This window comes from Ranitomeya imitator, chromosome 10 (genome assembly GCF_032444005.1).
Source record: "Ranitomeya imitator isolate aRanImi1 chromosome 10, aRanImi1.pri, whole genome shotgun sequence".
Classification (NCBI taxonomy): Eukaryota; Metazoa; Chordata; class Amphibia; order Anura; family Dendrobatidae; genus Ranitomeya; species Ranitomeya imitator.
In genome coordinates, this window is record NC_091291.1 from 39032442 (window position 1) to 39060158 (window position 27717).

The 27717-nt window shown below is 44.8% G+C and overlaps 1 protein-coding gene across 2 annotated transcripts in view; it reads right to left on the reverse strand.

Annotated features, from left to right (window-relative positions):
- Window positions 1-27717, reverse strand: part of TTYH1 (tweety family member 1) — a 208369-nt gene that overhangs the window by 39528 nt on the left and 141124 nt on the right. For both annotated transcript variants that reach the window (XM_069742468.1, XM_069742469.1), the window contains exon 5: window positions 13774-13869. In XM_069742468.1, coding sequence (XP_069598569.1) covers window positions 13774-13869 — 96 coding nt within the window. The remainder of the gene's footprint in view (window positions 1-13773; window positions 13870-27717) is intronic.

A 27717-nucleotide genomic window follows, 5' to 3' on the forward strand; every position in this document is an offset into this window, starting at 1 on the left:
AGATAGATAATAGATAGATAGATGATAGATAGATAGATAATTGATAGTAGATAATAGATAATAGATACTGTAGATAGATAATAGATAGTGCTTATTACGGTTTGATGTGCCACCGTTGTCTGTTGTGTTGAGGTCTCATTGCTTTGGCAGCGACTCACAGAGACCTTGCGCCTTTTTCCCACTTGTCGGCTTTTCTCGGCCTTGCTGGTGGCTGCTTTGTTGGCCATTGATTAGAATGCACTGATTTTGCATCTTCTAATAAAGGTCTAGCCAGAGGGGCACAAGATCACAACATTTTTCTAAAATTGCTTCCGCATCATTGTAATTGGTGGGTTTCACACCGGTCGCGCCCTGACGATCCGGGGCTCAGTCGTTACTTTTTACCCACTTGATTGTAATAAATTTGGTTACCGCAATTTGATAAATTAGTAAGGAAGGATTAAGGTCCCAGACCCCATCTTACTCTTTTATGGGAAATGTAGAGGTAAACATGGAATAATATAACATACTGAGGTTTTTTTAGATGAGAGTTTGGGGACATTTTTTATTTTATGTCTGTTGTATAGAAATATTTCCATGATTTGATGAGTTCTAGAATTCTCTTTATTCTTACCGCCGGCCGCTGTGATACATATGTACGGACTGTTCAATGTGTCAAGGTAAAAATATATTTTCTTTATACTCTTTTGTACTTTATGTATTCTTATGCTGTGAAACAATAAGTTTTTCCCTTTGCTTGCCAAATGCAAATTTAACTGTATTTAAGATGGCTGCCAGTATTCACCTTTGCCCCAGAGTCGCCCTGCTGAAGAAGCAAGTTACACATTCCAGAAGGACAAGTATCATTTCTCTGGAAATGATACTTAAAGCGATGTGGACAAGATGTGGACAAAGGAAGATTCATCAGATGATGTCAGAGCCAACCAGAAGGACTGAATACTAGATACATTGCTTAAACCCTGCCTATCCCCGCCCTCTGCACACCTTCCCCCAATAGATCATGTAATGTTGTGTATCAGGAAATAAAGGTCAGTCGTTGCTGTGACATTACACACGAGTATGCAATGAGTTTGAACCAGCATTGTGTCTGACTCATTCTTAGCCGGTACCAACATGCTCTTAATATGATTTGGAATGACTGGTGGATGAAGGGTATTGCCGTGACGACCCCAACAATTTGGCGCAACCAACGTGGGGCGTGGCCCACGCGATCCGAGACCCCCTGGACCCATGCCTGGACGTCCGTGGATGACACCCGTAGTGGCTGACCTCGAGGACTGATCACCCTCCAAACACGGTAAGTGGAGATCGCATACTATGTATGTGTCACACTTGCTAGTGTTTCCAGCCATTATTGGTTAGTCTGTGGTCTCCTTGGGTCTGGGGAGTGACCGGTCGAGTGGTGAGACCGAGCGCAATCCCGTGCCACGCTTCGAACCAGCAACTGAGAGACGTCGCACTCTGCGCATCCTCGTGTACACCACGCCTCCTCCACCGGTCATTGTACTCCATTCAACCACCCTACCCGTGACTGTTGCCTAGTAGTGATAGAGTGAAAGATTGAGGAAGTTTGTGGATTGGGGGCGGCTTTGAGAAGGGATAGGAGATGCAGCCTCTGTGATATTGTACCAACTAGGTAATTAAGACGTCCCGAGAGGGGACCACCTGTTTTTCTGTGGAGGGCTCTCACTAGGAGACCGCCTCCCGACTGGTTAGAATATCGTGACAGGGTAGACTGTTAATCACTGGTGTTCAGAGGTTAGGGACAACATGTCGAACGAGAGGCTCCGTGTTTTTTTTGTTGGGAAACCAGTGTTGTTACCGCTGTCAGCGGCCTACTGCAGAAGGGCGTAGTATTCTGTGAGTCATGTTGCGTCTCTTATGGCAGAAGAAGTCCGTGCCCCACGAGTTAAGTGAGGATGCTGTGGAAGTCAAGACAATAGTAGAGTCACGGGAGGGCAAGAAGGCAGTCAAGAATGTTGAAAGACGAAGGACTGTTAGAACAAGCGCAAGCTCATCTGCGAGTTGCGCGAGGTTTAAAGAACGAGGAATGGAAAAAGGTTGATGGAGAGGAAAGATGAAAGGATGCAGAGCCCGTGTTTGGTTATAAAATACCTCAATCATTGGTTTTTCTAAGGTGTTTTGGTATATGAGTTGTGTGAAGGTTTTGCAAAAATTAATTGAGTCTGAGAATTGCTGTATTCCGTTACTGTGGTTTTCCGAGACATCTGATGGGAGGGGTGAACCCCTGCGCGAATTGTTTTTTTGATTTTTCCTCTTTGTGCTGCGGGCCAGAGAAAGGGGGGCCAAAGTTTCCAGAAGAACTTAACCCAGTCTGTATCAGCAGCTGCAGCAATCCTCACTCGCTCTCTAGCCCCCGCAGCTTCAAGGACACAGCTCGCAGCTCGCTTCCTTATCAGTGGCCCAAGAGAAAGACTCCAGCCCCCCCTCCCTTACACAAATCCAGTCTCATATTCCAATATCCATCTTAACCCTGTGTTTGGAAATCTCCCTCGCTATGTTAATTCTCAGACCAAGACAAGACAGATGGACTTGTAAATATTGCGGTCAGACAAACCCAGATTGAAGAAATACTTGTATAATCTGTGTTGCAACCCAATCTAAGTGAATTACACTGATTCCTGTCCAGATAAGATCACATGTAGTGACATAAGAAGCTGACACAGGATTGTGGGTAGTGGGGACATTAACTTTTGGGAGTAAGCTGACAGTAATCCTTTTGGGAAGGAGCTGTAGACCAGCATGTCATGTCACCCCCAACCGGTCATCTAGTCACCCCCACCACCAGAGAACCAACCACATCAGGTAGTGTAAGACAGATACAGGAGTATTATCCCTGGAAGCCCTCTGACTAGCTAGCTACGCTAAAATAATTGGCTGACCCTGAGAACAAACCTTTCCCATTTTACAGACAAAGACAATATGATGGACGTATAAGTGCACCTGAGCAGACCTTAGACCTCATGGTCAGATGGTCCTTGCGTTATATAACCCCAATGTAGATGAATATAATGAGATGTGTATCTTACATGCCCTTTCCCAATCAGTTTGCAAAAAAAAAAAGAGGGGGGATAGTGTGTTTAACCCTGTCAGTTAGAATATCCCTATGTCACGTTGCTTCAGTATGTGGGTAATTTTTTTTTTTTCTTGTTTTGTTGTGTGCACAGACAGAGCAGGAAGCCATTGTTGCCACTGTTAGTTTTCGCAAGTATCTGGCAGATCTGAACTGTCGGGTTTCGGCCTCGAAACTTCGGTTCTACCTTGGTCAAGTGATATTTTTGGGTCACTGTCTCCTTCAGGGTGCCAGACACCTCACAGAAGAAAGGAAAATAGCCGTCAGCTACAAAAGATGAGACTGAACTCCAGCGTTTTCTTGGACTATGTATTTATTGTTGTCAGTGGATACCGGACGCATCCCGCATAATGCTACCTCTCTACAAGGCCCTGAAAGACTGTTCAAGATATGCTGATGATTTTGGCAGATTCCACACCGGATACACTGTTACTATGGAAGACACTGTAGTGCACGGAGCTGCACTCCCTCCCTCCCTGTCAGGACAAGAAGCAGAATTTCAAGCTCTGTCTACTGCATGTGGTCTGGCCAAAGACAGGCGGGCTAATAAATACACGGACTCACAGTATGCATTTGGTATTGCTCATGATTTCGGAGCCCTATAGACCAATCGAGGGTATGTTACTACTGCCGGGACTCCAGTGAAGAATGCTGAAGCTGTTAAAGCCCTCATGGACTCAATCAAATTACCTACCCAGGTGGCCATTATCAAAGATAAGGAGCACGGTACTATGGAACAGTAAACAGACTGTTGGTAACACCTTTGCAGATATGCAAGCAAAAGCAGCTGCTCTCCTACCCGTTGAACCGCCCATACCAGCTATGGTGACCACACGCTCTCAGCGTAAACAGTTACAAGAAACACTGACTCTACAGGAACCTGATGATGCACAACAGACTGAGGTCTTCTGCCGGACCCCGCGAGACCGCTTAATGATGATGCAGAGAATGTCCCCAAAGGAAGAAGTGAAGCAGTGGAAAGCTGATGGAGCATGTATGGACAATGGTCGCTGGAAAAAGGACCAACTTGTGTGTCTCCCTAAGCAGATGTACCCTGCTATTGCCACGTGGGCGCATGGGCCCACACATCGAGGTATCTGTCAGACCTGCAATCCCGGTCAACTTCAACGTGTAACCCCGAAGCACCTTGCTAAGCCCGACTATCCTTTCCAAAGGCTCCAGGTGGACCCCATCACGTTGCCTAAGTCTGAAGGTATGAATATTGTCTGGTGGTTGTCGATATGTTCTCCAGTTGGCCAGAAGTATTCCCCGTTACCAACGTGACTGCAAAGATCACAGCAAAGAAACTGGTGATGGAAGTTATATGCAGATATGGTGTTCCAGAAGTTGCTGAAAGTGACCAAGGCCCGGACTTTCCTTCTCGTGTGTATCAGGAGGTTCTGACAATGCTTGGATCCACTGTAGCCCTCCATACTCCGTACCATCCACAATCTAGTGGGAAAGTTAAGAGGCTGAACGGCACACTGAAGGGACAATTGACCAAAATGATGCAGGAGACTACAGCTCTATGGCCAGGGCTCTTATATATTCGTACTACCCCTAAGGCAAAACATGGCCTGTCACTATAGGAGATATTGTTTGGTGCTACGTTCTCAGTTGTAAATTTTCAGTCTCAGTAGTTGTCAGAAGAAACTTACCGTGCTGTTCAATATGTTATTCAGTTTAGTAGAAATGTTGCTAACACCCATGTTTTAGTTTCTTTTTCCCTTCCAGATTCAGCAGAAACCGATATTGGTCACAATTTGAAGCCTGGTGGTTTTATGGTCGTGAAAAGCTATGTCAGTAAAACTTGAAGGAAAGAGCACCTGAATCTACGCTTCACACTGCAAAAGAGACCGAACCAGCGCTTAGTCACAGTGGTGATCGAAGGAAAAATGTTGCTGTTGTTTTGGTCCTGAGGCTGGGGGCCATCCTCGCCCCTACCTCCCCGGCCCCTATTGTAAATAAGAATTCCGGTGCCACTATTCTCTGGGTAAATCTAACGGCCCCGGTAAGTATCTGGTGATTTGATTTCTGCGATGTAGTCAAGTGCCCCGAGACTCAGCGGGTGGTAGAAGGAATTATCCAGTATTATATATGTGTTACCAGAGATAACAATTGTACTGGGAAGATATTGTCATAATGTGTTTAATGGTGGATACTATGGGAATTTAGGCCATATAAAGCTCCAGGATATTAGCTTCAGACCAACCAAGGCCACCATTACCAGTACACCTAAAACGGGCCTAGGTGAACGTTTGCAAAATATAGTTAACGAAGTAATCCCCATTCCAGGTCTTAGTTGGCAAGAAGTCTTCTCCATAGAAACACAAACAGCCCCAAGGAAAAATTTATGGTTAGAATGGGTAAGATACAATGTAAGAGTCCAGAATATCTCTGTAGGATGTATTGCTTGTGCTGCAGCGAATACACATCTATACACACATGCATTGTTGTTTTTTCCTGATGACAATACCACTACCTGTGTTATGAATCTGTTGAAGGGTCTAAAGTCCACTGATTGCTCAGATTATGTCCCACTAATTCATGAAGCACCTAAATTAAAGGTCCCAGGAGGGATAACTGTGTTAGCTGATAATTATACCTGCTATAATTCCCACGACACTACAGGTACACCAGTAGGGGTCTTCGAGACAGGTTTCTGCAAAGAGAACAGTTCCCTGGATACTGACTTGCTAGCTAATCATGCACAGTATATGTACGATATTTATTGGTTATGTGGAGATAGTAAGCTCCATCCTAGGTTGCCTAATGCCTGGACAGGTCAATGCACCCTTGTTAAACTAGCTATGCAGTTCAAGATTTTACCTTGGGATCCGGAGACACCTGATGAATATACCAGAAAGAGGAGAAGTCTTGATCAGCTCCACATGAGTTATGAAGAAGATCCATTAGTATATGTCGATGGCATTGGAGTGCCAAGGGGGGTGCCTGACCAATTTAAAGCCCAGAACCAGATCTGTGCTAGCTTTGCTTCTTTAATCCACAAGTGCAGACTAATAAAAATGTTGATGGGATCAATTACATATATTACAGTGAATAAAGTTTTGCCAATTTTATCTGTGATGCTTTCCAAGGTATAGTTGAGGAATTGGGCCCTAACACTAGAATGACCCTCCAAAACCGATTAGCCCTTGATATGATCTTAGCTGAGAAAAGGAGGAGTTTGCGGGATGGTGGGAGAGGAATGTTGTACCTATATCCCTCAGAACTCTGGGATAAATGGAAAGACAATGATAGCCCTTAAAAAGATAAATGGGTTAGCAGCAGAATTAAAACTAATGCTGGAGTAGACACATCTTTCTTTTCCGGTTGGTTGGGTGGGCTCAAAGGATTCCTCCAACAAGCTTGTCTGGTACTGATTGCCCTTCTTGTAGTTAGATCGATAATCCTCTGTTGTTTTATTCCCCTGTATAAAAAGGTTATTGCTGAGGCAACTTCGACTGGCACCTTCCTTAACCAAGAAGTAGACCCACTAGAGTGCGATGGCACTGATCCAGGGGAAATCCCTAAGTATGTTCCCCTCAAAATGTTAGACAAAACCCCTTATTCTCAGATGATGCTAAAAGATTTAGTTTAGGGACAGCGGGAGAACTCCATGTGAAGCTAGTGAAGGGTTCAGCTGCCTGGAGGCCTCTCACAAGGGGAGAGCTTCTGAGGTGTCTGGATGAAGAAATCCACCTTCCCTTTCCCCATCACATGGACAGTCTCGAAGGATCTTTCTTTTTAGGGAAAAACTTAGTGTTTAGGGGGGATTGTCAAGGTAAAAATATATTTTCTTTATACTCTTTTGTACTTTATGTATTCTTATGCTGTGAAACAATAAGTTTTTTCCTTTGCTTGCCAAATGCAAATTTAACCCTCCGTCACATACAACTGATCTGACAGGCGCTTCTCTTTTACTTTCATTTCTCCTTCCTCACCAGATTGTGAGGAAACCCCCTCCCTCCAGGTAGTCTCCTGTCTCTTGAAGGTCTGTGAAACCTGATATCACAGTTGGATTTCAGAGCTTCAGGGGAGAGGATATAGCTGCACAGATCTCTCAGGCTCATTGTATGTGAATACGTCACATTCAGTAAGGTTGGTATTTTATGTTGTTATTCATCACAATAGTTTATTTAGCTTGTTTTATGAATGTATAGCACAAAATGTGAGGATATTTCATAGAAATAAGGGAGATTTTATAAAAGAAAGTGTGCTGCTCAGGCATATACAGTAGTTCCCTAACATATTCCTTCTCTTGCTTCAGATTATCTGCTGAAATGGAGAGGAAAATGTACAATTTATCCAAACAACTTGATGTTGAGGAAGTAACAAACATGCTGTTAGATGATAGAGACCTCACACTGAATGAGGATTTAGGAGAGGAAAGTGAGATTGATTCTCATGATGAGGTGGAAGAATGTGTCCTGGATTCTGAAACAGAGCAAGATGGTGACAGTGGTGAGGATGAAGAAGTTGGATCATATTATATTGGAAAAGATAAAAATACTAAATGGAACAAGAAGCCATTCCAGAAAAAACGTAGGGAACCTTTAAACATTATTACTCACCTTCCTGCATTAATAGGAACTGCACGTAATGCAAAAACTGCAGTTGAATGCTGGAACAGTATATTTACAGATGACATTCTGGACTCTATTGTCACATATACCAACCAATATATAGACATTATAAAGGACAAGTACATCTGCAACAGAACCATCAAGCCCACAGATGAAATAGAACTGCGAGCTTTTTTTGGATTACTGTACCTTGCAGGCGCTTATAGGGCAAATAGACAAAGTTTGGAGGAACTTTGGGGTAAAGATGGGGATGGAGTTGAAAAATTTAGCCTTGTTATGTCAATAAACAGATTCAAGATTCTAATTCGTTGCCTTCGGTTTGACGACAGAACTACCCGAACCGAACGCAAAACACATGACCGACTTGCTCCAATTCGTGATATATTTCAAAGATTTGTTGTAAACTGTAAACAAAGTTATTACCCTGGAGAGAATCTCACTATTGACGAAATGCTCCCTGGTTTTCGTGGTTGATGTGCCTTTCGTCAATATATTCCATCAAAGCCAAACAAATATGGAATAAAAATTTATGCCCTTGTTGATGCCAGTAAGACCTACACTTACAACCTGGAAGTTTCTGCAGGAAAACAACCAGAAGGTCCTTAATGTGTGAGCAACAAACCCATTGATGTTGTAAAAAGACTGGCTGAACCCTTATTTGGATCGGGTCGCAATATTACAGCTGACAATTGGTTTACAAGTTGTGATCTGATTGATTATCTGAAAATTCAGAAGCTGTCATATGTGGGAACTGTAAGAAAAAACAAAAGGGAATTGCCGCCACAGTTTGTAAGTGTGAAAGAGAGACAACAGTACAGCAGTATGTTTGCATTCCATAATGGAAAGGCTTTAGTTTCCTATGTACCACATGCCAAAAAAATCGTACTTCTTCTATCAACACTTCATGATGATGCTGCCATCGATCCTGGGACTGGGGCAGAAAAAAAACCGGAGATAATTACATTTTACAATGCCACCAAAGGGGGTGTGGATACAGCAGATCAGATGTGCTCCACTTTCAACGTCAGCAGAAACATCAAACGCTGGCCAATGGTCATATTTTTTGCTATGTTGAATTTGGGTGGTATAAATTCACAAGTAATTTATCTTGAAAACCACTCCGTAGACGATTGTATCTGAAAAAATTGGCCCATGAACTAGTACTTGGAGAGCTACGGAGGAGAAGCGTGAAAACAATCGGTATCCCCTCTCGCCTTCAAGTTCAGCTCAAAAGGTTCCGCCCAGAAGATGATGGTGAAAAGTCACCATCTGCACCACCTCACAAAAGAAGGAGATGCACCACTTGCCAAACGGAAAGCGGAACCAGAAGGCTTTCAAATTATGAATGTCTCAAATGTCATAAAGCAATTTGCCTGACACATGCAAAAATGGTGTGTAACTCTTGCTATTTGCTCTGCAAGTGTGACTTTTCTGGGGAAACCTCAGCATCTACTTCTGATTGAATATGTTTTTAATAGTACTTAAGGTACCTTAAAATTAAGTTTGTGTTCAAAAATTTTCTTTGTACATTTTTTTGAGAGAGTCGAACTGGGGACTATTTGGCGGGAGTTTTGAAAAGTTTGTATTTCATAGTTATTAGTTTTATGTTAAGTAAATGGGTTTTTTTTGCAACTGATTATGTGTAGTCTCTTTTATTACATCCCTATGAAGGTCACTGATCACTTTTAGAGCACTGAAATTGCAAACATTAGGTATTATAGGTATTTTTCCAGCAGGCGCCTGACAGGCACATTGTATGTGAACTCGTTAGTCCGAATATTGTATGTGACGGAGGGTTAACTGTATTTAAGATGGCTGCCAGTATTCACCTTTGCCCCAGAGTCGCCCTGCTGAAGAAGCAAGTTACACATTCCAGAAGGACAAGTATCATTTCTCTGGAAATAATCTTTATTTTTTATATAGCGCTAACATATTCCGCAGCGCTTTACAGTTTTGCACACATTATCATCACTGTCCCCGATTGAGCTCACAATCTAGAATTCCTATCAGTATGTCTTTGAAATGTGGGAGGAAACCGGTGTGCCCGGAGGAAACCCACGCAAACACGGAGAGAACATACAAACTCTTTGCAGATGTTGTCCTGGGTGGGATTAGAACCCAGGACCCCAGCGCTGCAAGGCTGCAGTGCTAACCACTGTGCCACCGTGCTGCCCAGAAATGATACTTAAAGCGATGTGGACAAGATGTGGACAAAGGAAGATTCATCAGATGATGTCAGAGCCAACCAGAAGGACTGAATACTAGATACGTTGCTTAAACCCCGCCTAACCCCGCCCTCTGCACACCTTCCCCCAATAGATCATGTAATGTTGTGTATCAGGAAATAAAGGTCAGTCGTTGCTGTGACGTTACACACGAGTATGCAATGAGTTTGAACCAGCATTGTGTCTGACTCATTCTTATCCGGTACCAACATGCTCTTAATATGATTTGGAATGACTGGTGGATGAAGGGTATTGTCGTGACGACCCCGACAAATGCATAGTCTGGACAATATTTCATTGGTAAAAAAAAACTTTTTGAAAAAAATAAAAGAAAACAATATTCTTTTTCCCATAAAGTTCTGCTGGTAACAATGGCAACATCGAGACTCTATGTGCGCGTCCTCAGAACACAATATGTCTTTGTTAAATGGTACGAAAAATACTTTGTGTCAATGTAGACAATGAATATACATCAAAAGACAAAAGGTTTCTGGGAAAACACATAACATCCTTAGAGGAAAGTGAATCTGTCAACATCAACAGTAATAGCTAAGTACTGTTCCTTATAGACTAGATGCCAACCCTGCTGTTGTCTTCGGTCAAAAACGACCGACCTTGAACTTCAGTATTCTTTAAAATATTCAAGATGCGGCTCTGAAACCCGTGGCCGACCGACCCATCCTCATTTAAGTCAATCAACCACAAGTTTCAGAACCGCATCTTGAACACCCCAAAAAATAACTTGTCGGACCATTGGCCAAAGTCTAACATCACCAATGCTCTTGTGGCTCAATGGAAGAAGATCCCAACATTGATGATACAAAATCTTGAAAAATAGAGCCTACAAAGGGATTAACTTAGGTTATGGTCAAGAGATTTCCAACAAATACATAAGTGTTTGACGACACGAGACGTGAGGATGAAAACGAGCTTCTGGCATTTGGAGTTTTGGCGTTTTGAATCCATGTGGATTATTAATTACTTGGGATGTCTCAGAGTCCTTGTATTTATCGATCACGTCCCCATAATCTATGACCCTGGTAATGAATCTATAGATCATCATATCCTGAACACAGAGATTCCCGGCCGCTCAATGCTTTCCTATAACTGTGGAAGTAGCAATGATGTCTCTGGCTCCTCCAAAGCAGAAGAACCAGGGCTCAAATGATGAGGACATTACATAAGACTCACAAGTTGTCACCAAATCAGGTAAATTCTACTTTTTTTTTAAAAGGATCATTTTGTTCTAAAGAAAATAGATTTTTAGCAAGACCCCATTCCCCGTTTTCCAATCAAGCATTCTCTCTGACTGAATGACTGTGCCATTGATTTTGTAATGGGTAAAACAGGCTTCCTTCTTCCTAATTTATATTCTTATTATGATGTAAGTGTAAAGCAGAATCGTATTCATCCCCAAGTTTTTTGTCTTGTCCACATAGGCGCATATTTAAAATAGAGATATATGATATCTGGCATGATTCCTTTGCTCATTCAGTGATTGTTATGCTGTCCTATGGAAACTTGGTCATGATTAGTTGTCATTGTTTTGATTGACTGCTAGGCAATTCAATCTTTGATTGTCTGGGAGGTGCGGGACTTTCTCCAGGTGTTCTGTGTTCTGGAGATTGCTCAAGCTATTTAACTGAGCTTCTGCCTTTGATCACTGCCAGAAGTAGTTTGTGATTCCTCGTCAGTGTTTGCCTGATTCTATAGATTAGAGTTTTGATCTTTTGCTGCCTGACCCTTTGCACCGTGTTTTGACTATCCCTTTGTCTTGTCCTTTTGCTTATATCTGCTATCTCCTGGCATTTTGACCCTTGGACCGTAACCTGACTTACACCTTTATCTTTTCCCTTGGTGATCTACGTGCTCTCTTGGTAGTGACCCCGGAATGTCTGACTTCTCTGCCTCGCGGTGTGTCCGTGAGTTGTGACTAGCGTCACAATATCACTGTTTACTAGGCACAACTTGAAGCTTGTGGGCCCCAAAACAAAATCTTCAAAAAAGCCTTCATGGGTGTTTTGTAGTATTTGTCTTCTAGAGTGGCTCAGACTCTTTGTGCCCCCAGGTACCTTGAGCTAGACATAACTCCAACACATGCACCCACTATAATAAAACTCTTACAAAAGGTGTATATGAGAGCTACTATACCTCACCAGAGGTACTGTTAAATAATACACATGCTAATTAATATCCGGTCAGCTCCTATCTTATTATCTCAGATAGCTCTTCCCCCAAAAAATGCTAGTTAACCCCTTCACACAAAAGTACAAAAATATATATCTACGCTGGGGTCTACTTTGCAGAGGGCTGAGCATGTGGCAAATGTGCCTTTGTTGCCCAGCCAACATTTGTCTCTAATAGCAACGTCCAGAGTTTGCTCCGATTGCTGCAATTAAAGGGGTTGTCCTCTACTCAGACTACTCCTTCGGAATCCCTATGTTCACCTCCAGTAAAAAAAATAACACTTATACTCACCTCCGGTGCCGGCGCCATTCCAGTGGTGTTGACACTTGCTCTCCCAGGGCTCACATGACGTTATGTCATGTGATCCCTGTGACCAATCAGTGCTGGCTTCACTCTCCTCTCCTATGGACATAATTTACATCCAAAGTAAGTCAGAGCTGCTGCTGCTCCATCAGTTACTCCAGATGCCTTGATTTGTCTGAAGGAGACGAGAGAGAAGCCATCACTTATTGGCCACAGGGATCATGTGACATAATGTCATGCAAGCCCTGGGAGTGCCAGTGCTGACACGGCTGAAACAGAGCCAGCAGTGGCAGTGAGTATAGGTGTTATTACTTTACTGGGGTTAACAGGTATTTACAAGGGGTTGTCCATTTAGTTTACCACCCCGTTAACTGTTTAGATGCTACTGAAATCCCATCTGAGTTGAGTTCACCTGATGCAATTGGGCTTATGCAATTTTGATCAAAACTGTAAACTAAGTTCCTCTCTTTTTATGCTTGTAGCTTTAATGGCTTCAACTAGGAAAACCTTGGGTGGCACATCGGCGTCTTAAAGATGGCATGGGCACCTACCCTCAATGTACATCTATACTTCCACTTTCTTTCACTGTTTGGATACCTTCAAGGTATGTTCACAGAGTTTTTTTTTTCAGGGGTTAAAAAAACCCAGTTTTCAAGCAAAAACCTTTACAGGAAATGCTCAATTTTTGGGAAATTTTTGTGGGAATTTTTTTTGTCCTGAACCCATTTTGAAGAGTTTTTTTTTCCGAAAAGTTTTTCTCTACTCTTTTGATTGGACGCTGCCTAGTTTAGAGAACTTTCTTTTTCTTTCTGTTTGAAAGAAGTGACATGCTCTATTTTTCCCCCGCATAAGGGTATGTGCAAATTGAGTATTTTTGATGAATTTTTATGAGCAAAAATTCCAAGGTTTTGAATGGTTTTGAGTTCTTTAGGAGGATTTGGAGAGTTTATGCTCGATTTGTGCTCCTCAAAAACTCAGTTTTTTAAAAACCTACGAACAGCAAAATAGATTTCCCATAAAAATGAATTGAAAAAGTTTTTCAAGAGTTTTAAAATTTTTTTTAGAAAGTTTCTGCCCTAAAATCTCTTCTACTGGACAGAATGTAGTCGACTATACAACCCCGTGAAAATTAAAGTCTAGCTCAAAGAACATTTTGATATACACAATATATCATGTGCGACATAACCCATTTGATATCATGGTAGAGATTAGGGGGAAACGAGACCCTCAATAAAGCTTTTATCTTGCCTACATATAACAATATATATATATCTTCTTCGTTAGGAGCGACAGCGTTTAGAAATCATTTCTGCTTACACCCAGATTGCATTTATTTCTGGCTGCATTGCAAACACTGACCACAAGGGGGCATACTCACACAATCACCAGCCACTTGATCTGCTTGGCCAGGCCCAATAAGGTGAACAGACAGATAATCAGATCCAAGAGAAGCAGCAATATGTACGCCAACCACCTGCGGACAGACAAAGCAAAGGAAACGCACAATTGAAATACTTTTGACAGCATGGGCCAGGCCCCGGCGCGCGCCGGGCATCAGATTCATTGCAGGCAGCTTCTTTGACTTAGTTACTGGCCTGGTGTATGGCAAATATGCTAAAATCTTTGTCAACGCTCAATGCTCATTGCCTCCTGACATTTTGGAGGTTCGGAAAGGCGCACTTACTGCATATTGTACAAAATAATCTTTTTTAAAGCCCATTTATAATATTTATCTTTTAATATTAGTCCAAAAATTATGAAAATGTGAACATTTCTAAGATGTAAGATGCACCAATAGATGAAACAAAAATACAATATAAGTCATTCTTGCCAATTTCAAGCCTTCCCAGGTGGATATTGTATCTCGGGCATTTCACACATCCCCATTTCCACAACTAGTCCAGGTCTTTTATTTTACGTACGTAGCGCCATCATATTCTGCAGTGTCATCACTGTCCCCGATGGGGCGCACTATCTAAAATTCGTATCTGTATGTCTTTGGAGTGTGGGAGGAAACTGGGATCCCAGAGTTTCAAAGCTGCAGTGTTAACCACTGAGCCAGTGTTCTACTTCTCACACACTTCGTCTATTTAAAGGGAATCTGACACCAGGTTTGTGCAATGTAATCTGAAAGCAGCATGATGTAGGGGCAGAGACCCTGATTCCAGCAATATGTCACTTGCTAGTCTGCATGCTGCTACTTTGAAACTTTGATATAATCACTGTTTTCTCTGCTGCAGATCTAGCAGATCTCTGAATGCTGAGCTCTGTATAACCCCGCCCACACCACTGATTGGCAGCTCTCCGCATACAATATATAACCCCGCCCACACCACTGATTGGCAGCTCTTTGCATACAATATACAACCCCACCCACACCACTGATTTGCAGCTCTCCGTATACAATATATAACCCTTCCCACACCACTGATTGGCAGCTCTCCGTATACAATATATAACCCCACCCGCACCACTGATTGGCAGCTCTCCGTGCACCATATATAACCCCACCCACACCACTGATTGGCAGCTCTCCGTATACAATATATAACCCCTCCTACACCACTGATTGGCAGCTCTCTGTGTACGATATATAACCCCTCCCACACCACTGATTGGCATCTCTCCGTATACAATATATAACCCCTCCTACACCACTGATTGGCATCTCTCCGTATACAATATATAACCCCTCCCACACCACTGATTAGCAGCTCTCCGTATACAATATATAACCCCTCCCACACCACTGATTGGCAGCTCTCCGTATACAATATATAACCCTTCCCACACCACTGATTGGCAGCTCTCCGTATACAATATATAACCCCTTCCACACCACTGATTGGCAGCTCTCTGTGTATGTTATATAACCCTTCCCACACCACTGATTGGCATCTCTCCGTATACAATATATAACCCTGCCCACATCACTGATTGACAGCTCTCTGTGTACGATATATAACCCTTCCCACACCACTGATTGGCATCTCTCCGTATACAATATATAACCCCTCCCACACCACTGATTGGCAGCTCTCCGTATACAATATATAACCCTTCCCACACCACTGATTGGCATCTCTCCGTATACAATATATAACCCTTCCCACACCACTGATTGGCATCTCTCCGTATACAATATATAACCCCACCCACACCACTGATTGGCATCTCTCCGTATACAATATATAACCCCACCCACACCACTGATTGGCAGCTCTCTGCGTACAATATTTAACCCCACCCACACCACTGATTGGCATCTCTCCGTATACAATATATAACCCTTCCCACACCACTGATTGGCAGCTCTCTGCGTACAATATATAACCCCTCCCACACCACTGATTGGCACCTCTCCGTATACAATATATAACCCTTCCCACACCACTGATTGGCAGCTCTCCGTATACAATATATAACCCTTCCCACACCACTGATTGGCAGCTCTCTGTATACAATATATAACTCCACCCACACCATGATTGTAAGCTCTCTGTATACAATATATAACCCCTCCCACACCACTGATTGGCAGCTCTCCGTGTACAATATATACACCCTCCCACACCACTGATTGGCAGCTCTCCGTGTACAATATATAACCCCTCCCACACCACTGATTGGCAGTTCTCCGCGTACAATATATAACCCCTCCCACACCACTGATTGGCAACTCTCAGAGTACAATATATAACCCCTCCCAAACCACTGATTGGCAGCTCTGAGAGCACAATATATAACCCCATAACCCCGCCCACTCCACTGATTGGCAGCTCTCCACATACACTATATAAACCCTCCCACACCACTGATTAGCAGCTCTCCGTATACAATATATAACCCCTCCCACACCACTGATTAGCAGCTCTCCGTATACAATATATAACCCCTCCCACACCACTGATTGGCAACTCTCCACATACAATATATAACCCCTCCCACACCACTGATTGGCAACTCTCCGCATACAACTTATAACCCCTCCCACACCACTGATTGGCAGCTCTCCGCGTACAATATATAACCCCGCCCACACCGCTGATTGGCAGCTCTCCGCAAACAATATATAACCCCACCCACACCATGATTGGCATCTCTCCGTATACAATATATAACCCCTCCCACACCGCTGATTGGCAGTTCTCCGCGTACAATATATAATCCCTCCCACACCATGATTGGCAGCTCTCCGTATACAATATATAACCCCTCCCACACCACTGATTGGCAGCTCTCCGTATACAATATATAACCCCTCCCACACCACTGATTGGCAGCTCTCCGTGTACAATATATAACCCCTCCCACACCACTGATTGGCAGCTCTCCGTGTACAATATATAACCCCTCCCACACCACTGATTGACAGCTCTCAGGGTACAATATATAACCCCTTCCACACCACTGATTGGCAACTCTCCGCATACAACTTATAACCCCTCCCACACCACTGATTTGCAGCTCTCCGCGTACAATATATAACCCCGCCCACACCGCTGATTGGCAGCTCTCCGCAAACAATATATAACCCCACCCACACCATGATTGGCATCTCTCCGTATACAATATATAACCCCACCCACACCACCGATTGGCAGCTCTCAGAGTACAATATATAACCCCACCCACACCACCGATTGGCAGCTCTCAGAGTACAATATATAACCCCTTCCACACCACCGATTGGCAGCTCTCAGAGTACAATATATAACCCCACCCACACCACTGATTGGCAGCTCTCAGAGTACAATATATAACCCCACCCACACCACTGATTGGCAGCTCTCTGTATACAATATATAACCCCTCCCATACCACTGATTGGCAGCTCTCCGCGTACAATATATAACCCCTCCCACACCATGATTGGCAGCTCTCCGTATACAATATATAACCCCTTCCACACCACCGATTGGCAGCTCTCAGAGTACAATATATAACCCCACCCACACCACTGATTGGCAGCTCTCAGAGTTCAATATATAACCCCACCCACACCACTGATTGGCAGCTCTCAGAGTACAATATATAACCCCTCCCACACCACTGATTGGCAGCTCTCAGAGTACAATATATAACCCCTCAAACACCACTGATTGGCAGCTCTGAGAGCACAATATATAAACCCATAACCCCGCCCACTCGAATGATTGGCAGCTCTCCACATACAATATATAATCCCTCCCACACCACTGATTGGCAGCTCTCCGTACACAATATATAACCCCTCCCACACCACTGATAGGCAGCTCTCCGCATACAATATATAACCCCTCCCACACCACTGATTGGCAGCTCTCCGCGTACAATATATAACCCCACCCACACCACTGATTGGCAGCTCTCTGAGTACAATATATAACCCCTCCCACACCACTGATTGGCAGCTCTCCGCATACAATATATAACCCCTCCCACACCACTGATTGGCAGCTCTTTGCATACAATATATAACCCCTCCCACACCACTGATTGGCAGCTCTTGGCATACAATATATAACCCCTCCCACACCACTGATTGGCAGCACTCCGTGTACAATATATAACCCCGCCAACACCACTGATTGACAGCTCTCAGTGGACAATATTTAACCCCACCCACACCACTGATTAGCAGCTCTCTGTGTACAATATATAACCCCTCCCACACCACTGATTGGCAGCTCTCCGCATACAATATATAACCCCTCCCACACCACTGATTAGCAGCTCTCCGTATACAATATATAACCCCTCCCACACCACTGATTGGCAGCTCTCCGCGTACAATATATAACCCCTCCCACACCACTGATTAGCAGCTCTCTGTGTACAATATATAACCCCGCCCACACCACTGATTTGCAGCTCTCCGCGTACAATATATAACCCTGCCCAAACCTTTGATTGGCAGCTCTCCGCATACAATATATAACCCCTCCCACACCACTGATTAGCAGCTCTCCGTACACAATATATAACCCCTCCCACACCACTGATAGGCAGCTCTCCGCATACAATATATAACCCCTCCCACACCACTGATTGGCAGCTCTCTGTGTACAATATATAATCCCTCCCATACCACTGATTGGCAGCTCTCCACGTACAATATATAACTCCTCCCACACCATGATTGGCAGCTCTCCGTATACAATATATAACCCCTTCCACACCACCGATTGGCAGCTCTCAGAGTAAAATATATAACCCCACCCACACCACTGATTGGCAGCTCTCAGAGTACAATATATAACCCCACCCACACCACTGATTGGCAGCTCTCAGAGTACAATATATAACCCCTCCCACACCACTGATTGGCAGCTCTCAGAGTACAATATATAACCCCTCAAACACCACTGATTGGCAGCTCTGAGAGCACAATATTTAAACCCATAACCCCGCCCACTCGAATGATTGGCAGCTCTCCACATACAATATATAATCCCTCCCACACCACTGATTGGCAGCTCTCCGTACACAATATATAACCCCTCCCACACCACTGATAGGCAGCTCTCCGCATACAATTTATAACCCCTCCCACACCATGATTGGCAGCTCTCCGCGTACAATATATAACCCCACCCACACCACTGATTGGCAGCTCTCTGAGTACAATATATAAACCCTCCCACACCACTGATTGGCAGCTCTCCGCATACAATATATAACCCCTCCCACACCACTGATTGGCAGCTCTTTGCATACAATATATAACCCCTCCCACACCACTGATTGGCAGCTCTTGGCATACAATATATAACCCCTCCCACACCACTGATTGGCAGCACTCCGTGTACAATATATAACCCCGCCCACACCACTGATTGACAGCTCTCAGTGGACAATATATAACCCCACCCACACCACTGATTAGCAGCTCTCTGTGTACAATATATAACCCCTCCCACACCACTGATTGGCAGCTCTTGGCATACAATATATAACCCCTCCCACACCACTGATTGGCAGTACTCCGTGTACAATATATAACCCCTCCCACACCACTGATTGACAGCTCTCAGTGTACAATATATAACGCCACCCACACCACTGATTAGCAGCTCTCTGTGTACAATATATAACCCCTCCCACACCACTGATTGGCAGCTCTCTGCATACAATATATAACCCCTCCCACACCACTGATTAGCAGCTCTCCGTATACAATATATAACCCCTCCCACACCACTGATTGGCAGCTCTCCGAGTATAATATATAACCCCTCCCACACCACTGATTAGCAGCTCTCTGTGTACAATATATAACCCCGCCCAGACCACTAATTTGCAGCTCTCTGCGTACAATATATAACCCTGCCCAAACCTTTGATTGGCAGCTCTCCGCGTACAATATATAACCCCTCCCACACCACTGATTGGCAGCTCTCCATATACAATATATAACCCCACCCACACCACTGATTGGCAGCTCTCCCAGTAAAATATATAACCCCACCCACACCACTGATTGGCAGCTCTCCATATACAATATATAACCCCACCCACACCACTGATTGGCAGCTCTCCGTTGTACAATATATAACCCCTCCCACACCACTGATTGGCAGCTCTTCGCATACAATATATAACCCTGCCCACACCACTGATTGGCAGCTCTCCGCATACAATATATAACCCCTCCCACACCACTGATTGGCAGCACTCCATATACAATATATAACCCTACCCACACCACTGATTGGCAGCTCTCCGAGTACAATATATAACCCCTCCTACACCACTGATTGGCAGCTCTCCGCATACAATGTATAACCCCGCCCACACCACTGATTGGCAGCTCTCCGCATACAATGTATAACCCCTCCCACACCACTGATTAGCAGCTCTCCGTATACAATATATAACCCCTCCCACACCACTGATTGGCAGCTCTCCGTATACAATATATAACCCTTCCCACACAACTGATTGGCAGCTCTCCGTATACAATATATAACCCTTTCCACACCACTGATTGGCAGCTATCTGTGTACGTTATATAACCCTTCCCACACCACTGATTGGCATCTCTCCGTATACAATATATAACCCTGCCCACATCACTGATTGACAGCTCTCTGTGTACGATATATAACCCTTCCCACACCACTGATTGGCATCTCTCCGTATACAATATATAACCCCTCCCACACCACTGATTGGCAGCTCTCCGTATACAATATATAACCCTTCCCACACCACTGATTGGCAGCTCTCCGTATACAATATTTAACCCCACCCACACCACTGATTGGCATCTCTCCGTATACAATATATAACCCTTCCCACACCACTGATTGGCATCTCTCCGTATACAATATATAACCCCACCCACACCACTGATTGGCAGCTCTCTGCGTACAATATATAACCCCACCCACACCACTGATTGGCATCTCTCCATATACAATATATAACCCTTCCCACACCACTGATTGGCAGCTCTCCGCATACAATATATAACCCCTCCCACACCACTGATGGGCATCTCTCCGTATACAATATATAACCCCACCCACACCACTGATTGGCAGCTCTCTGCGTACAATATATAACCCCACCCACACCACTGATTGGCACCTCTCTTTATACAATATATAACCCCTCCCACACCACTGATTGGCATCTCTCCGTATACAATATATAACCCTTCCCACACCACTGATTGGCATCTCTCCGTATACAATATATAACCCCTCCCACACCACTGATTGGCAGCTCTCCGTATACAATATATAACCCTTCCCACACCACTGATTGGCAGCTCTCCGTATACAATATTTAACCCCACCCACACCACTGATTGGCATCTCTCCGTATACAATATATAACCCTTCCCACACCACTGATTGGCATCTCTCCGTATACAATATATAACCCCACCCACACCACTGATTGGCAGCTCTCTGCGTACAATATATAACCCCACCCACACCACTGATTGGCATCTCTCCGTATACAATATATAACCCTTCCCACACCACTGATTGGCAGCTCTCCGCATACAATATATAACCCCTCCCACACCACTGATGGGCATCTCTCCGTATACAATATATAACCCCACCCACACCACTGATTGGCAGCTCTCTGCGTACAATATATAACCCCACCCACACCACTGATTGGCACCTCTCCGTATACAATATATAACCCTTCCCACACCACTGATTGGCATCTCTCCGTATTCAATGTATAACCCTTCCCACACCACTGATTGGCATCTCTCCGTATACAATATATAACCCTTCCCACACCACTGATTGGCAGCTCTCTGTATACAATATATAACTCCACCCACACCATGATTGTAAGCTCTCCGTATACAATATATAACCCCTCCCACACCACTGATTGGCAGCTCTCCGTGTACAATATATACACCCTCCCACACCACTGATTGGCAGCTCTCCACACACAATATATAACCCCTCCCACACCATGATTGTAAGCTCTCCGTATACAATATATAACCCCTTCCACACCACTGATTGGCAGCTCTCCGTGTACAATATATAACCCCTCCCACACCACTGATTGGCAGTTCTCCGCGTACAATATATAACCCCTCCAACACCACTGATTGGCAACTCTCAGAGTACAATATATAACCCCTCCCACACCACTGATTGGCAGCTCTGAGAGCACAATATATAACCCCATAACCCCGCCCACTCCACTGATTGGCAGCTCTCCACATACACTATATAACCCCTCCCACACCACTGATTGGCAACTCTCCGCATACAACTTATAACCCCTCCCACACCACTGATTGGCAGCTCTCCGCGTACAATATATAACCCCGCCCACACCGCTGATTGGCAGCTCTCCGCAAACAATATATAACCCCACCCACACCATGATTGGCATCTCTCCGTATACAATATATAACCCCTCCCACACTGCTGATTGGCAGTTCTCCGCGTACAATATATAATCCCTCCCACACCATGATTGGCAGCTCTCCGTATAAAATATATAACCCCTCCCACACCACTGATTGGCAGCTCTCCGTATACAATATATAACCCCTCCCACACCACTGATTGGCAGCTCTCCGTGTACAATATATAACCCCTCCCACACCACTGATTGGCAGCTCTCCGTGTACAATATATAACCCCTCCCACACCACTGATTGGCAGCTCTCAGAGTACAATATATAACCCTGCCCACACCACTGATTGGCAGCTCTCAGAGTACAATATATAACCCCTTCCACACCACTGATTGGCAACTCTCCGCATACAACTTATAACCCCTCCCACACCACTGATTGGCAGCTCTCCGCGTACAATATATAACCCCGCCCACACCGCTGATTGGCAGCTCTCCGCAAACAATATATAACCCCACCCACACCATGATTGGCATCTCTCCGTATACAATATATAACCCCACCCACACCACCGATTGGCAGCTCTCAGAGTACAATATATAACCCCACCCACACCACCGATTGGCATCTCTCAGAGTACAATATATAACCCCTTCCACACCACCGATTGGCAGCTCTCAGAGTACAATATATAACCCCACCCACACCACTGATTGGCAGCTCTCAGAGTACAATATATAACCCCACCCACACCACTGATTGGCAGCTCTCTGTACACAATATATAACCCCTTCCATACCACTGATTGGCAGCTCTCCGCGTACAATATATAACCCCTCCCACACCATGATTGGCAGCTCTCCGTATACAATATATAACCCCTTCCACACCACCGATTGGCAGCTCTCAGAGTACAATATATAACCCCACCCACACCACTGATTGGCAGCTCTCAGAGTTCAATATATAACCCCACCCACACCACGGATTGGCAGCTCTCAAAGTACAATATATAACCCTTCCCACACCACTGATTGGCAGCTCTGAGAGCACAATATATAAACCCATAACCCCGCCCACTCGAATGATTGGCAGCTCTCCACATACAATATATAATCCCTCCCACACCACTGATTGGCAGCTCTCCGTACACAATATATAACCCCTCCCACACCACTGATAGGCAGCTCTCCGCATACAATATATAACCCCTCCAACACCACTGATTGGCAGCTCTCCGCGAACAATATATAACCCCACCCACACCACTGATTGGCAGCTCTCTGAGTACAATATATAACCCCTCCCACACCACTGATTGGCAGCTCTCCGCATACAATATATAACCCCTCCCACACCACTGATTGGCAGCTCTTTGCATACAATATATAACCCCTCCCACACCACTGATTGGCAGCTCTTGGCACACAATATATAACCCCTCCCACACCACTGATTGGCAGCACTCCGTGTACAATATATAACCCCGCCAACACCACTGATTGACAGCTCTCAGTGGACAATATTTAACCCCACCCACACCACTGATTAGCAGCTCTCTGTGTACAATATATAACCCCTCCCACACCACTGATTGGCAGCTCTCCGCATACAATATATAACCCCTCCCACACCACTGATTAGCAGCTCTCCGTATACAATATATAACCCCTCCCACACCACTGATTGGCAGCTCTCCGCGTACAATATATAACCCCTCCCACACCACTGATTAGCAGCTCTCTGTGTACAATATATAACCCCGCCCACACCACTGATTTGCAGCTCTCCGCGTACAATATATAACCCTGCCCAAACCTTTGATTGGCAGCTCTCCGCATACAATATATAACCCCTCCCACACCACTGATTAGCAGCTCTCCGTACACAATATATAACCCCTCCCACACCACTGATAGGCAGCTCTCCGCATACAATATATAACCCCTCCCACACCACTGATTGGCAGCTCTCTGTGTACAATATATAATCCCTCCCATACCACTGATTGGCAGCTCTCCGCGTACAATATATAACTCCTCCCACACCATGATTGGCAGCTCTCCGTATACAATATATAACCCCTTCCACACCACCGATTGGCAGCTCTCAGAGTACAATATATAACCCCACCCACACCACTGATTGGCAGCTCTCAGAGTACAATATATAACCCCACCCACACCACTGATTGGCAGCTCTCAGAGTACAATATATAACCCCTCCCACACCACTGATTGGCAGCTCTCAGAGTACAATATATAACCCCTCAAACACCACTGATTGGCAGCTCTGAGAGCACAATATATAAACCCATAACCCCGCCCACTCGAATGATTGGCAGCTCTCCACATACAATATATAATCCCTCCCACACCACTGATTGGCAGCTCTCCGTACACAATATATAACCCCTCCCACACCACTGATAGGCAGCTCTCCGCATACAATATATAACCCCTCCCACACCACTGATTGGCAGCTCTCCGCGTACAATATATAAACCCACCCACACCACTGATTGGCAGCTCTCTGAGTACAATATATAACCCCACCCACACCACTGATTGGCAGCTCTCCGCATACAATATATAACCCCTCCCACACCACTGATTGGCAGCTCTTTGCATACAATATATAACCCCTCCCACACCACTGATTGGCAGCTCTTGGCATACAATATATAACCCCTCCCACACCACTGATTGGCAGCACTCCGTGTACAATATATAACCCCTCCCACACCACTGATTGACAGCTCTCAGTGTACAATATATAACGCCACCCACACCACTCATTAGCAGCTGTCTGTGTACAATATATAACCCCTCCCACACCACTGATTGGCAGCTCTCCGCATACAATATATAACCCCTCCCACACCACTGATTGGCAGCTCTCCGCGTACAATATATAACCCCTCCCACACCACTGATTAGCAGCTCTCTGTGTACAATATATAACCCCGCCCACACCACTGATTTGCAGATCTCCGCGTACAATATATAACCCTGCCCAAACCTTTGATTGGCAGCTCTCCGCGTACAATATATAACCCCTCCCACACCACTGATTGGCAGCTCTCCATATACAATATATAACCCCACCCACACCACTGATTGGCAGCTCTCCCAGTAAAATATATAACCCCACCCACACCACTGATTGGCAGCTCTCCATATACAATATATAACCCCACCCACACCACTGATTGGCAGCTCTCCGTGTACAATATATAACTCCTCCCACACCACTGACTGGCAGCTCTTCGCATACAATATATAACCCTGCCCACACCACTGATTGGCAGCTCTCCGCATACAATATATAACCCCTCCCACACCACTGATTGGCAGCACTCCATATACAATATATAACCCCACCCACACCACTGATTGGCAGCTCTCCGAGTACAATATATAACCCCTCCTACACCACTGATTGGCACCTCTCCGCATACAATGTATAACCCCGCCCACACCACTGATTGGCAGCTCTCCGTATACAATATATAACTCCACCCACACCATGATTGTAAGCTCTCCGTATACAATATATAACCCCTCCCACACCACTGATTGGCAGCTCTCCGTGTACAATATATACACCCTCCCACACCACTGATTGGCAGCTCTCCGCACACAATATATAACCCCTCCCACACCATGATTGTAAGCTCTCCGTATACAATATATAACCCCTTCCACACCACTGATTGGCAGCTCTCCGTGTACAATATATAACCCCTCCCACACCACTGATTGGCAGTTCTCCGCGTACAATATATAACCCCTCCCACACCACTGATTCGCAGCTCTCCGAGTACAATATATAACCCCGCCCACACCACTGATTGGCATCTCTCCGTATACAATATATAACCCCTCCTACACCACTGATTGGCATCTCTCCGTATACAATATATAACCCCTCCCACACCACTGATTAGCAGCTCTCCGTATACAATATATAACCCCTCCCACACCACTGATTGGCAGCTCTCCATATACAATATATAACCCTTCCCACACCACTGATTGGCAGCTCTCCGTATACAATATATAACCCCTTCCACACCACTGATTGGCAGCTCTCTGTTTACGTTATATAACCCTTCCCACACCACTGATTGGCATCTCTCCGTATACAATATATAACCCTGCCCACATCACTGATTGACAGCTCTCTGTGTACGATATATAACCCTTCCCACACCACTGATTGGCATCTCTCCGTATACAATATATAACCCCTCCCACACCACTGATTGGCAGCTCTCCGTATACAATATATAACCCTTCCCACACCACTGATTGGCAGCTCTCCGTATACAATATTTAACCCCACCCACACCACTGATTGGCAGCTCTCCGTATACAATATATAACCCTTCCCACACCACTGATTGGCATCTCTCCGTATACAATATATAACCCCACCCACACCACTGATTGGCAGCTCTCTGCGTACAATATATAACCCCACCCACACCACTGATTGGCATCTCTCCGTATACAATATATAACCCTTCCCACACCACTGATTGGCAGCTCTCCGCATACAATATATAACCCCTCCCACACCACTGATGGGCATCTCTCCGTATACAATATATAACCCCACCCACACCACTGATTGGCAGCTCTCTGCGTACAATATATAACCCCACCCACACCACTGATTGGCACCTCTCCGTATACAATATATAAACCTTCCCACACCACTGATTGGCAGCTCTCCGTCTACAATATATAACCCCACCCACACCACTGATTGGCAGCTCTCTGCGTACACTATATAACCCCACCCACACCACTGATTGGCACCTCTCCGTATACAATATATAAACCTTCCCACACCACTGATTGGCATCTCTCCGTATACAATATATAACCCTTCCCACACCACTGATTGGCATCTCTCCGTATACAATATATAACCCCACCCACACCACTGATTGGCAGCTCTCTGCGTACAATATATAACCCCACCCACACCACTGATTGGCATCTCTCCATATACAATATATAACCCTTCCCACACCACTGATTGGCAGCTCTCCGCATACAATATATAACCCCTCCCACACCACTGATGGGCATCTCTCCGTATACAATATATAACCCCACCCACACCACTGATTGGCAGCTCTCTGCGTACAATATATAACCCCACCCACACCACTGATTGGCACCTCTCCGTGTACAATATATAACCCTTCCCACACCACTGATTGGCATCTCTCCGTATACAATATATAACCCTTCCCACACCACTGATTGGCAGCTCTCTGTATACAATATATAACTCCACCCACACCATGATTGTAAGCTCTCCGTATACAATATATAACCCCTCCCACACCACTGATTGGCAGCTCTCCATGTACAATATATACACCCTCCCACACCACTGATTGGCAGCTCTCCACACACAATATATAACCCCTCCCACACCATGATTGTAAGCTCTCCGTATACAATATAT